General features: G+C 58.4%; 1 protein-coding gene across 2 annotated transcripts in view; it reads right to left on the bottom strand.

Moving 5' to 3' along the window:
• Window positions 1-4,885: 4,885 nt before the first annotated feature.
• COLQ (collagen like tail subunit of asymmetric acetylcholinesterase) overlaps window positions 4,886-12,010 on the bottom strand; it is a 65,390-nt gene continuing 58,265 nt past the window's right edge. For both annotated transcript variants that reach the window (XM_043875097.1, XM_043875096.1), the window contains exons 13-17: window positions 11,331-11,467; window positions 10,237-10,356; window positions 9,781-9,901; window positions 8,064-8,166; window positions 4,886-6,295 (exon numbers count right to left, since the gene is read on the bottom strand). In XM_043875097.1, coding sequence (XP_043731032.1) covers window positions 6,226-6,295; window positions 8,064-8,166; window positions 9,781-9,901; window positions 10,237-10,356; window positions 11,331-11,467 — 551 coding nt within the window. In that variant the 3' untranslated portion in view covers window positions 4,886-6,225. The remainder of the gene's footprint in view (window positions 6,296-8,063; window positions 8,167-9,780; window positions 9,902-10,236; window positions 10,357-11,330; window positions 11,468-12,010) is intronic.

Here is a 12,010-nt window from a genome sequence, read left to right as displayed (position 1 = left end):
TAGCCTGCCAGGCTCCTCTGTCCATGGGATCCTCCAGGCAAGAATACTGGAGTGGGTTGCCATGTCCTCCCTCCTCCAGGAGATCTTCCCAACCCAGAGATCGAACCCAGGTCTTGCACATTGCAGGGAGATTCTTTGCTGCCTGAGCCACCAGGAAAGCCCAACTCCTCACTCCTGCGTGATGTATAGTGCGCCCCCGCCACAGCCCCCGCCACCAGGAGATGGCGGTGGGGGACCAGCCCACACCCTGGAGCCTCTGTGTCCATGGTGGTAACTGGGCTGCTGTAAGTCTCCTTGGTGAGTCGCCAAGGTCCTCGAGCTGGGCACTAATTGTTATCCCACAGAGGGAAGATCTGAGTTTCCTTGAAAGTTTAAATCGGTTCCCTCCGCTCTAGGGGAGGGCTGGGGTGGACAACCCAAGTAAAGCAGTCATGGGGGTTGGCTCGTTAATTGTAACGGAGTGTGGAGAGTTAAGCAGTTTGGCCCATGGGTGCCCTGTACACGGCTCTCAGTGATGGATGACAGGTGTGTCTGCCCCAAGACGCTCAGAAGTTTCATCCTGCCCGCTTCCCAAGCCCTGGCTCTTCTGTCCTCGCTACCAAGTTTCCTGCAGAGACTGCTTACCAATATGTTACTCCAACAACTTTGCAAAGTAGACACAGGAGTCCTGGGGCCAAACCCCACCCCCACACTTCCTTAGTGATGATGGGAGCGCCTGGACTGGCCTAGGGAATCCCAGCCAGGGGTGGATCCTTGGGGGTCAGCTGAACAGAGATTGGCCTCCATTACTGGTGAAAGAGTAAGCCAGTTCAGACTGGGAAAGCGCAAGTCAGCCCCGTGCCCCGTTCGCAGACAGCAGGCCCAACCACAGGTAACTGCAGAGTTAGCAGGAAGCAATCTGTCCCCAGGTCACTGCAGCTCTGAAGGGTCATCATCACGCCTTTCTCGCCTCTGGCCTTCTTTCCAGTGACATCCCCAGCCTCGCCTTGTCACTCCTGCCACCTGCGCAGAAATCACCGCGGAACTTTGAGACTAAAATCATGGACTGTCAAAACTTTGCAGTCTGTAAGCCTGTCAGTAAGTCAGGAAGCTTATTATACAGAGTGAAGTAAGGCAGAAAGAGAAGGACCAGTACTGTCTATTAACGCATATATACGGAATTTAGAAAGATGGTACTGATGATCCTACATGTAAGGCAGCAAAGGAGACACAGATGTAAAGAATAGACTTTTGGACTCAGTGGGAGAAGGTGAGTGTGGGATGATTCGAGAGAATAGCATTAAAACATGTACATTACCATATGTGAAATAGATGACCAGGGCAAGTTTGATGCATGAAGCAGGACATGCAAAGCCAGTGCTCTGGGACAACCCAGAGGGATGGGGTGGGGAGGGAGATGGGAGGGGGGTTCAGGATGGGGGGACACATACCTGCGGCTGACTCTTGCTGACATATGGCAAAAACCATCACAATATTGCAAAGGAATTATTCTCCAATTAGAATAAATTAATTTTAAAATGAATTAAAAAAAAGGAATGTCCCATTCTTGCCTGGAAGACCTGAGCTGTGTGCACCCCTTCAGCAGAGAAGCAGTTTCAATTTCCACCCTAGATGCAGCACTTCTAAGAGAGGTTTTCAGGAACAACATGCCGAGTTTTTCGTAACTTTATAGTTTTCCACCATTCGAATCAGGACCCAGGCCTACCTGACAGTCCAGGCTCGATGTCGATGCCTTTGCTTTGCACTGTCCAAGCCGGCTTCATTTACATTCTGTTTATCTACCCCCTCCCCCATCCTCTCATTATCTTGTTTTTCCTGATTTGATGAGAGGCCCCATTGTTCCTGGGGTGTTTGATCTTCTACAACAAGTGAGTAAACCTTGTTGCTCTACCGGTCCCTCCCTGGGATGTTTATTGGGTAAGCTGTGTGCAGCAGAATTTGAGAACCACTGAAGATCCCCTGGAGAAGGAAATGGCAACCCACTCCCGTATCCTTGCCTGGAAAATCTCATGGACAGAGGAGCCTGGTGGGCTGCAGTCCGTGGGGCCGCAAAGAGTCGGGCATGACTGAGCGACTAACATGCATGCATGCTCTTTCAATGCTTTGCAGCACAGGCTGTAGTCCAGACTGCTGTCAAAAATGAGCTCATAACCAGCATCAAAGAGGCAAGAATAACTTGGGTCCCCAAAGAGAGGATTGATTCAGCCTAAGTCACTAAACAATAATAACAGAAGAAATTCAACAAGTTCATAACAGTTTCTAGAAGTCCAAAAGTATAAGCATGTTATCTCTGAAATGCAGCACAACGCTGAATAAGGTACGATTATTCCCAGTACGTGGGCTTCCCAGGTGGCTCAGTGATAAAGAATCTGTTTGCAATTCAGTAGATGCAGGTTCAATACCTGAGTCAGGGTGGTCGCCTGGAGAAGGAGATGGAAGTCACTCCAGGGTTTTTCCCTGGGAAATCCCATAGGCAGAAGAGCCTGGCAGGCTACAGTCCCGTGGGGCCACAGAGAGCTGGACACGACTTAGCAACAAAACAACAATTTCCAGATGAGAAAGCAGAGACTCAGAGACGTTAGGCAAATTAGGATAGTTAAAGAGTGCGTTGGTGACAGCCAGGGTTCAAATCCAGATTTGTGCATCTAAGTCCTCTGGGTTTTTTCACGAGCTACACCACATCTTTCATGACCGGTCTCACCCTCAGAGAGCCAACCTTTCCAAGTAGACCCATCAGAACCAAGCCAGAGCCTTCTGGAGGGGAGTGCCGCCAAGTGTTCACCCCAAGTGGCTCAGCACCCATTCCTGCTGAAAGGAAAAGCAAATCTGGAGAGATGGCCCCTGTAATGGACCTGTGTCCTCAGCCCCCAGTGGCTCCATTCCTGCTCCCCCATACCCAGTCCAGCAGCCACCCCCTCCCCACACAGCCTGTGTGCTTCTGGAGAATTCCCAGGGTGTGGGCTAAGGGTAATCTTAAAACCTTTGCCATCCTGCATTCAGGAACCCAACTATGATCTGATCAGCAGGCAGCTTTTTTTTCTGATAATAGGAATTGGTTCAAGAATGGGCGTGTCAACAAGACTCAGGTCAACAAGACTCAAGGCAAGATTTTTCCGGGGACTCCTGGGGGAAAAAAATAAAAGTTCTTGAGAGCCACTGGAATAGACGTTCTGTCTTCCTGTGGACATTGCAAGGTGCAGATGTCAGCCTGAAGCTGGAGCGGTCAGCTTGTGGCCACCCTAAGGCTCGCATGGACAGGAGAGGTACAAAGAGCTGAGAGGATAGATCAAGCAAAGAGTTGGAGCAGGAGCCTTAATTGAACCTTGCCTGATCTCCAATCCACTCCCAGAACTTGCATCGGTGATCTGAGCCAATAAATTCTACCCTACGGTTTATATCAAAGTTGGATTTTCTGCTACTTGCCAGCAAAAGCATCTGGACTGACCCAGCCTCCTTTGGCGATCGTATTCTGAAGGCCCTGCCATTCTCAACCACCTCCGCCTGACAGCTGAGAGTAGCTAAAATCCATCACCCATCTGAGAACTGGCCCTGAAACACCCGAGGGCAGAGTCCACCCCCAGAAATAAGCAGGTGGAGCTGGAGGGGAAAGTCAGCCTCTGTCTCACGTCTCTCGGGGAAGGAAACCGAGGCTGTGGAAAGTGATGGACCAGGCGTGAATCAGGCACAGGGGTCTCCCAGCTCAGCGCCCTCCCAGCCCTGCTGCCCCAGTTCAGCTCCTTGCACGAGCAGCAGACGATCCCGGGGGGTGTTCCTGCGGCGGCCGGGGGCCCCCTGCCCCTGGGGGAAGCGGTCCCCTAACACCGCGGAGCTGGCATTCATGGGGGCCCAGGGCCCACCTTCCCTGAGCTTTCATCTTCCCATTTCAGAGCCCTGAAGGGATAGGACGACTCTACGGATGGTCTTAACACCTGTGACCTTGAATCCTCTCCTGAGCCTTTCAGAACTCTCCCTAGAAACATCAGAGCTGGAGGCAGGCCCCTCCCCCCCATACTGTGCAGTCCCGGATCTGGAGCGTAGATGGGGGCTCCCACACAAAAGGAGTACCTACATGAAGATCAGACACAAACTTACAGGTTAAGTAGGTTCTGCTTACCCGACGAATACCACTTCATAAAGACCTAGAACTGTTAGATTCCTCACAGTCTCCCACGGCCCCACAAGGAGAGCAGTCACCAGCCCCGCCCCGGCCAGTCTCACCCCGGCCAGTCTCACCCCAGGATGTGTGCCCACGTGGAGACCGAGCCTGCCTGTCCCAGCTCTATCGACGACCCCTGCAGACAGCCTGTCCCTGGCCACCCCCCCCAACCCCATCCCACACTGACAGGTGTGTGCGAGCCACACTCAGGAGGACAGGCGTGGAGAGAGGGCCATGCGGCCCTGGAAAGGGGCTCAGGACCACTCAGGTGGGGAGCGGGCTGTCCTGGTACCTGCAGCGTGGGGTGTGCAAGTGTCACCGTGGCCTTGGTAGGCTCACAGCCAGAGGAAAGCCAGAACAGTGCCCTCCGAGGACTGGGAGCCAGGATGTGGCCCGCCCTGGCCAGCTCCGAGGGCAGTATTGGACCTGCGTTCTTTCCTACCGGAGATGGTAAAACCAGGCTGGGGGCAGGGCTGGCTGAGCAAGACTGGGCTGGGTTGGGCATGGTGACCTTAGACATGAGTTTCCTTTCTTGGACATCGGTTGTCCCTGGCGGGCGGGGGGGGGGGGGGGGGGGGGGGGGCCGGGGGGGGGGGCGGTGGAGCAGAACTGCTTCTCATTCTAGAACCCTCTGTGGAGTCTGGGAAGCAGACTTGATTTCAGAGCCCTCATTCAATCCAGGAGTTCTAGGACAGCAGCCCAAACCCCCAGGGAAGAGAGAGCCACAGCTGGGAAGTACACCGCCTTTTATTTCTTGGTTTCACATCCGAAGATGCCGGGATGAAGGCGGTGGCTTCACATGGGGACAGACATGGGCCATGGACTATCAATCAGCCCAGGACTTGCAATTGAGGCAGAAGGACCCAGACTGACCAACGCGTCCACCTCCAGGGACACCACCCCCGGGTCCAGCCCGCCCACGACAGGCCAGCAGCACAACGCCAAGCGCCCAGGAAGGCAGGCTGAACAGTCTGTACACACCGGCGGGAGGATCCATCCATCTGGGAGCAAACAGGTCCATGAGGTCTGCCGTGGGGAAGTCGTGTCTCCTAACAACAGCTAAGCCCCACTCAGGGGAAACGACGGTGGAAGGCAGCGCAGGGACGCGCAGGACTAGCGATCCTGTAGAAACGGGGCTCAGGCGCGCGCGCACGAGGACAAAGGCACGCGCCCCGCAGACCGGGAGGGAGGTCCCAGGGCTCCCGGAGCGGCGCCGGGACAGACAGACACCGGCGGGGCCCAGAGCTCGAAGTCGGTGGCGCGGCCCGGACGGGAAAGCCCGACGGCGTGGCTGCTGGCGCACCAGGGATGCGCCAGCATCCCTGAAGGAGGGATGGACACGGGGACGTTCACAGGATGGAGGCCGCGCGCGCGCAGAGCCAGGGGAGGTCAGGACGGCGCCCGGGACGGAAGCTCTGAGAGCCGCCCCTTCGGAAACGTCGAGAAGGCCGATGCGCTGCGCTCATCCGCGCTGCTGCAGAACGCGGGTGGGCCGCCGACCCAGTACTTATTCACATTTGGGGCGCTTGCCTGGGGAACCGCCTCCGCTTGAGGCCGTGGCCAGCTCGGGGGAGATCTCTCGGCGGGCCAAGATCTGGGGCCCCCTCCAGAGAACAGGCCCGTCTCCCCACCCGGTGGTTCCCAGGCCCCGGGAGACCCCCGCCAGCGGCCGGGGAGTTGCCTGCGTTTCCAGAGGTCAGAGCGGCGGAGAGGCTGCTCCCCGGACGCCCCCCGCGGAAGGGAGCAAACAGTCCGTGTTCGCCTAACAGTGCGGAACCAAGTCTGCGACATCGGGAAGGCAAAGCGCCCTGGGGACGTGTATCTACATTGGGCCGCAGGGTCGCGCTGGGCGCGGGGTGGAGGCCCGGGGCGAAGACAGGGCGCGGGAGTCCTCGGTTCCTCCAGTCGGACCGCGTTACAAGCTTGTCTTAGCAGCAAGAGTTTGTCCTTGTTTCTGTGGCACGAAGGTGGTGGACACTGGACCAGAATGGGGTGAGGTCAGTCAGTCTGCCGAGGGCGGAAAAGCTGCTACCGGCGCTGAGGGGGCCGCTGCCTCCTCCCGGGGGCCCTCAGGTGAAGTAGCGGCAGGGCGTGGAGTCGATGAAGCAGTACGGGGTGCAGCGCAGGTCTCCGTACGACCTGGGGGAAGACACGGGGCAGTAGGCAGGAGCCCGGGACACAGCCACGTCCTGGGACTCCGGTGCAACCTCGGCAAACGGCTGCTCCCCTGGCCAGCTGCCTAAGGGCCCGGGGCTCCAGGGAGGTGAGGGGCCGGGGGGCAGCCGGGTCCAGGCCTCTGGGGCTTTCTCCCTTGAGCACAGCCGAGGGGTCTGGGGGGACAGGCTTGGTGGGTAGCCTTGCCCTGGACGCAGCCTCTCGGAGACAACCGCCCCCTCCTCCAGCGCCACCCTTAGACCACACGGTACTATTTCTGACTGTCTAGTGTGGCGGCCACTGGCCACAGATCTTGAAACAAAGTTAGTGGGACCGAAGAATTGGATTCTTAACTTGATTTAAATAGCTTACCTATGTAGCTGTTTAAATCCTACACCTACCAAGTTGCAGAGCACGGCCTACACATATACAAGCCCCAGTGATAATTCTGAGACTCTGTCTTAACCTCACACCTATTTTCGCAAGCATGCCCCGAGGCTTCTTGGGATTAAGAGAGTAACCGCAGAGAGCCAGGGTAAGTCCTGGGCTCCACGCACTCTGTGCCCCAGGTCTGATTACCCACACTCAGGGGTCTCCACAGGCCATCAACCAGCGCAGACCCTCCGCCAACTCTCTGGCCGGGCCTGGCAGGAGCCTCCCTACTTCAGAGAAGGGCAGTGACCGCAGACGCGCAAGAGAAGGGCGACGCACACAGAGGCGGCCAGGTCTTGGCCCAGCTTGCAGTGCTTGGAATAGGGGTGACGACAAGTCTGAGCTCTTCCCCTTGGTTGGATTTGTTGGTGTGCATTTGGGGGTGGGCACCAGGAGACCCTCCTCCTTGGAGGAGAGAGGCGGGCCTGGGGTCTGTCTCCCAGCCCTGCCCAGGGCCTGGGTCCAAGCCCACACAGGAGGGCGGCTGGAGGGAATAAGGGCTGGAGAGGCGGATCCCTGAAGGCCCAGCCGTCCACTCTGGGGCCACGGGAGAGGCAGGCCGGGGTCTGGGGGAGCAGCCGCCTCCCCAGCTCTCCCAGAAGTCCCTAAGCCCTGGTCCGGTGAGGTCTGGGGTGGGGGGCGCCATTCTGCTTGAACAGCTCAGGAGACTCCCCTCGCGGGACAGAGGCCTCCCCTGGGCCCGGGAGATGTCCTCGTGGAGGCCAGGACACCGGCATGCTTATCCTGAGCCACACGGATGCCCACCGAGGGGGCCTCAGACACAACTGCCGGGGTGCTGGCAGGAACGCTACGTTCCTGGGCTTCTCTTGGAGGAGCCGAGGTCAGCAAAGTGAGGTACTAACGCTGGCGGGGCCTCCACGGTGCCCGCAGGCCTCCTGCCCCCCTCCCGGGCCCCGCTCCACGGGCGGGCCCGCTCCTCGGGAGACCAGGCCGGTCCCGGGAGAAGCGGGGGACAGAGCTGCTGAGCCCGAGCCACGCGGGGCTCAGAGGTGGTGCCCCACGCCCGCCCAGGACCCAGGTGGGGCTGGGTCACACAGCTGCGCTGACACAGCCCCCCAACGTGACCCGGGGCTGCGTGACGTGAGCCGAGGCTGCGTGTGACGTGAGCTGGGGCTGCGTGTGACGTGAGCCGGGGCTGCGTGACGTGAGGCTGCGTGTGACGTGAGCCGGGGCTGCGTGCGTCGTGCGTCACCGTTCCCCGGTATCCACAAAGCCACGGGCACAAAGAGCTGCTCAGGAACGTATTTGTGAAGGAAAGCGGGGAGCCGGGGAGTGGTCAAGCCCGCAAGGCGGTCCCTACCCGGGGAGATAGGTCTCACAGGTCAGGTGGCCGAAGTCCGCGCCGTCGCAGTCCTCCACACCCCGGTGCCGGTGGCCATCTCCGCAGTAGGCCCGGCGGCAGCCTGCGGGGACACAGCCCTGAGGGGAGGGGAGGGGATGGCCCGGCAGGACCGCGTGACCGGACGGGCCCTCCTCTCTCGCGCGGCCTTCCACAAGGGTCCAGACCCCAACCCGACGGAAGGTGGGCGCTGGGCCCGGTCCAGGCCCGCCGCGCGTCAGCCGAGAGCCCACCCCGGCCTTGGTGTCCTTGTCCCAGCCTGGGGCCTGGACAGCGCCCCCCCCCCCCCCCCCCCCATCGCGGAACCACTGCTGGTTCCCGCACGGCAAGGGTCGGGAGACCGCGGGCCCCGGGCTCAGTGACGGCCTGGGGCGGGAGGCGCTCTGGTGTCTGCAGGGAGCCTCCAGGGGACCCTGTGTTCCCATAGGAGCCAGACCGTCTTCCACTGTTCTCGTCGGAGGGGAGAGGGGCCGGGAGTATGAACTCTCGTCTTTACAGCTTGCCGAAAAACTAAACTGGAGTCGCTCAGTCGTGTCCGGCTCTTTGCGACCCGGTGAACTGTAGCCCACCAGGCTCCTCCTTCCGTGGGATTTCCCAGGCAAAAGTCCTGGAGTGGGTTGCCACTTCCTCCTCCAGGGGAATCTTCCCAGCCCAGGGATCGAACCCGGGTCTCCCACATTGCAGGCAGACGCTTTACTGTCTGAGCCAATAGGGGCTTGAGACCCTTAGGCAGTCCTTCCTGCTGTGTCACCTACACGAGGGGCCGGGGGCCTGCGGGCAGAGCCGGCCTCTCAGGAATCGAGGCCCGGAACCGTCAGGGGAAGAGCAGCTTCCCGGGAGAAGCAGCCGCTTCAGCCTCCGAGCTCCTGGCTGGTGAGGGACCCGCGCTGGGCACCCATGCGTCCCCGGCCTTGACCCGGAGCCCGGAGCCCGGCTCTTCCCCGCAGGGCCTGAGAAGCCATGCAGGGAAGGGGCGTCCGGCCCCGACGGCACCCAGACCGTCCCCGTGACGTTGGCTCACGGGATCTCAAGGCTTCCGCCGTCCATGCCCATCACACCTAGTTTTCAGGGACGCCCTCAGTCACCCCACTCACCCCGTAGCCGCCCCTCTGAGACGGGGTGACTCAGTGGAGACCAGGTGAGTCGGTGGCTCTGAGCGCCGCCTCCGAACTCCACCTGACTCTGAAGCTCCTCACCTCCTGCTTTCGTCCCTTGACTTTTAAAAGAAGAGGGAAAAGGGACGCTCTGGTGCTAGGACGCCTGCCTGTCCCGTCACATCCGTGAGCCTGAGGGCCGCTTGGCCTCCCCGTCCCCTAGCTCTCAGCTCTGAGGACTCCGTCTGCTGAGAGCGAGCCCGATTCAGAGCCTCGGCTTCTCCCATCGGTCTCTCAGTCCTCCTGCACCACCTTTCTCTTTCGATCAGAGTGTGGGTTTTGCCTTGCAAGAAGTAGGATTCAGGAGAAAAGGGAGGGCCCCGTGGCTTTTCCGGGGCCCAAACCCTTGACGGCAGTCCCATCACCATCCTCGGAAGGTGGGATGGTTTACATCTGGCCTGAGCGAGGACGGTCATCCCCTCTAGCAGCCCAGCGGTGGCTCTACGAACTGTCCAAAAGCAGCGCGGCCTGACCCCCGCCCCGCGGTGGGGCTTGCTGGTTCCCCGGGGCCGGGCCCCACTCACGGATGCAGTCATCACCAGCGTCTGTGTTCCCGTCGTCACACTCCTCCCCCAGCTGCAGGACCCCGTCCCCGCAGGAGCCGCGGTGGTCTCCAGGGTAGTCCCGGGGGTGGACGGGTGTCAGCTGGCCGGAGAAACACAGTGCAGTTACCAGGGACGGCGTGCCAGGCAGCCCGGGACGCCGGGGACAGAGGAGCGGGGTGGGCACAGGGCGGTGGAGACAGGGCACTTCTGTCCCGGGGCCAGAGCTCTGCGGTCGGCGGGGAGGCTGGGCCTCGGGGAGCCCAGGGAGCCCCGTCTGGAGCCTGGACCCAGAGCGGAGGCTGCAGGCGGGGGCCCGGGGCCCAGAGAGCTCTCAGAGGCCAGGTGAGGGGGCGCTTAACCCTCCACAGAAAGCTCTGCGCCGGGCCTCCCCTTCCTTCGCAGGTGCATCCCTCTGCGGAGCACCACCTTGGGTACCTGGACGGGGAGCCAGCCAAGGCTGTCCTTGAAGTACAGGGACCTCTGGTCTCTGCGGAAGGCGATGGCATTCTGGGTGTTCAGCCTCTCCAGTTCCTCCTGGTTGTTGACCACAAAGATCTGCCGGAGAACACACTGGTGAGGGTCCCAGAAAACACTTCCCTGGGGAGCAGGGCTTAAAGAGCCAGAGGAGGAAACAGGCCCTGTCGGGGGCTGGTGGTCAGTGAAGAGGGCTGGCATTTGTGCTCCCGCGTGCCTCCTGAAGTGAGGGCTAATGATTCCCACAGCCTCCCAACCCAGTTCAGAATGTCTGAGTTTGGAATAAAAATATCTACCAAGGTTTAAGATTTTTAAACCTTTGAAGTGTTACAAAGACTTCAATAAAAAGGTGATGTCATTTAATCAAGTCTTTCAACATCTGGAAATGACTTAAAATTCTTACACTCAAAGGCATTTATTACAATGCTATTATATCAGGGAAAAGCTTGGAGCACTTGATCCATTTCTGAAAATAGGGCTCTGGTTAAATAAATCATAGCACAGCCACCTGATGCATGGATTATTATGTATCCATTTGAACGATGAATTTATGTCCAGGGTTTACTTCAAAGTAATCCAAAGGAGGGTGGGCTGTCATACATTAAATATAAAGAAGAAAGGAGATGAGCTGGGACTTGATCATTGTTGAACTTGGGTAAAGAGGACATGGGGGTTCCTTACACTATTTGTTCTGCTTTGGTATTTACTTGCAATGTTCCACAATGTGTTTCTTTAAAAAAGACAGTCTAGTGGTTAGGACTCAGTGCTTTCACCGTTGGAGCCCAGGTTCAATCCCTGGTTAGGGAATTAAAATCCTGCAAGCCGAATGGCATGGCCAAACGAAAAAGACACAGAAAATGCTCCACAATGGACCCACAACGATATCTAGGTTTTCTTCTTTGGATTTCCCCCCTTTTTTCCAGTTTCCTATAACAAGTTTGTGCCCAGTGTAACGGGGAAATAAATTTTACTTAAAAGGTTTTTACAAACCCCAGGGGGTCATCAATCATGTCCTGAGGGGTGAGCACCCCAGATTTCTCCCAGAAGAGCCTTACCACAGGAACTCGGGAGCTGGGCCCATACACAGACTCCCCATAGGAAGGGTTATTCACATTCATGGGAGGTCCACAAAGACATCTTCCTGGGGGCCCAGGAAATCCTCTTTCCCCCTTGGGTCCCATTACAAGTTGTCCTAGAAAGCAACAAACCGCTGTTATCAGAGCAAAGGAAGAGAAAAGCAAACAGCCCAGGGAGGTGTCCACAAGCTTCACGACAGAAAGAAGCCTGAAGTCCACAGTGTTGCAGAGAGGCCTGGAGGAGAGGTCCAGAGAGGTACTTCTGGTCCAAGCTGTGGGTCCCCTAAACACAGCACCTTTGCCAACCCTCTTCCTCCCTTCCCTCTCTCCACAGTTTAGACACTAGACATTCTACTCCCCAGACCCCCTTGCCCCTGGAGGTGACCATGTGCCACAGTGTTGGCCAATGCAAGGTCTGTGGTGGAAGAAGGGTGAGCTTCTGGGAAAGCCTATCCTGATAAGGGAGAAGCAGAGCTGGATGAGGACATCGCTGCCTCCTTCTTCTTGCCTGGAAGACAGACAAGATGGCCGGTGCTGCAGCAGCTGTGCTACGACCCTGAAGTAAAATAAGCCAGCATACAGGGACGGCAAGGGCCTTGTGGGACCTGGGACCCTGAGAGCGACACCTAGAGGCTGAACCAAAGCCAGCCACTGTCTGC

This window comes from Cervus elaphus, chromosome 19, assembly GCF_910594005.1.
Source record: "Cervus elaphus chromosome 19, mCerEla1.1, whole genome shotgun sequence".
Classification (NCBI taxonomy): domain Eukaryota; kingdom Metazoa; phylum Chordata; class Mammalia; order Artiodactyla; family Cervidae; genus Cervus; species Cervus elaphus.
The sequence above is the reverse complement of the archived record's forward strand: the minus strand, read 5'-3'. Positions and strand labels throughout refer to the sequence as shown.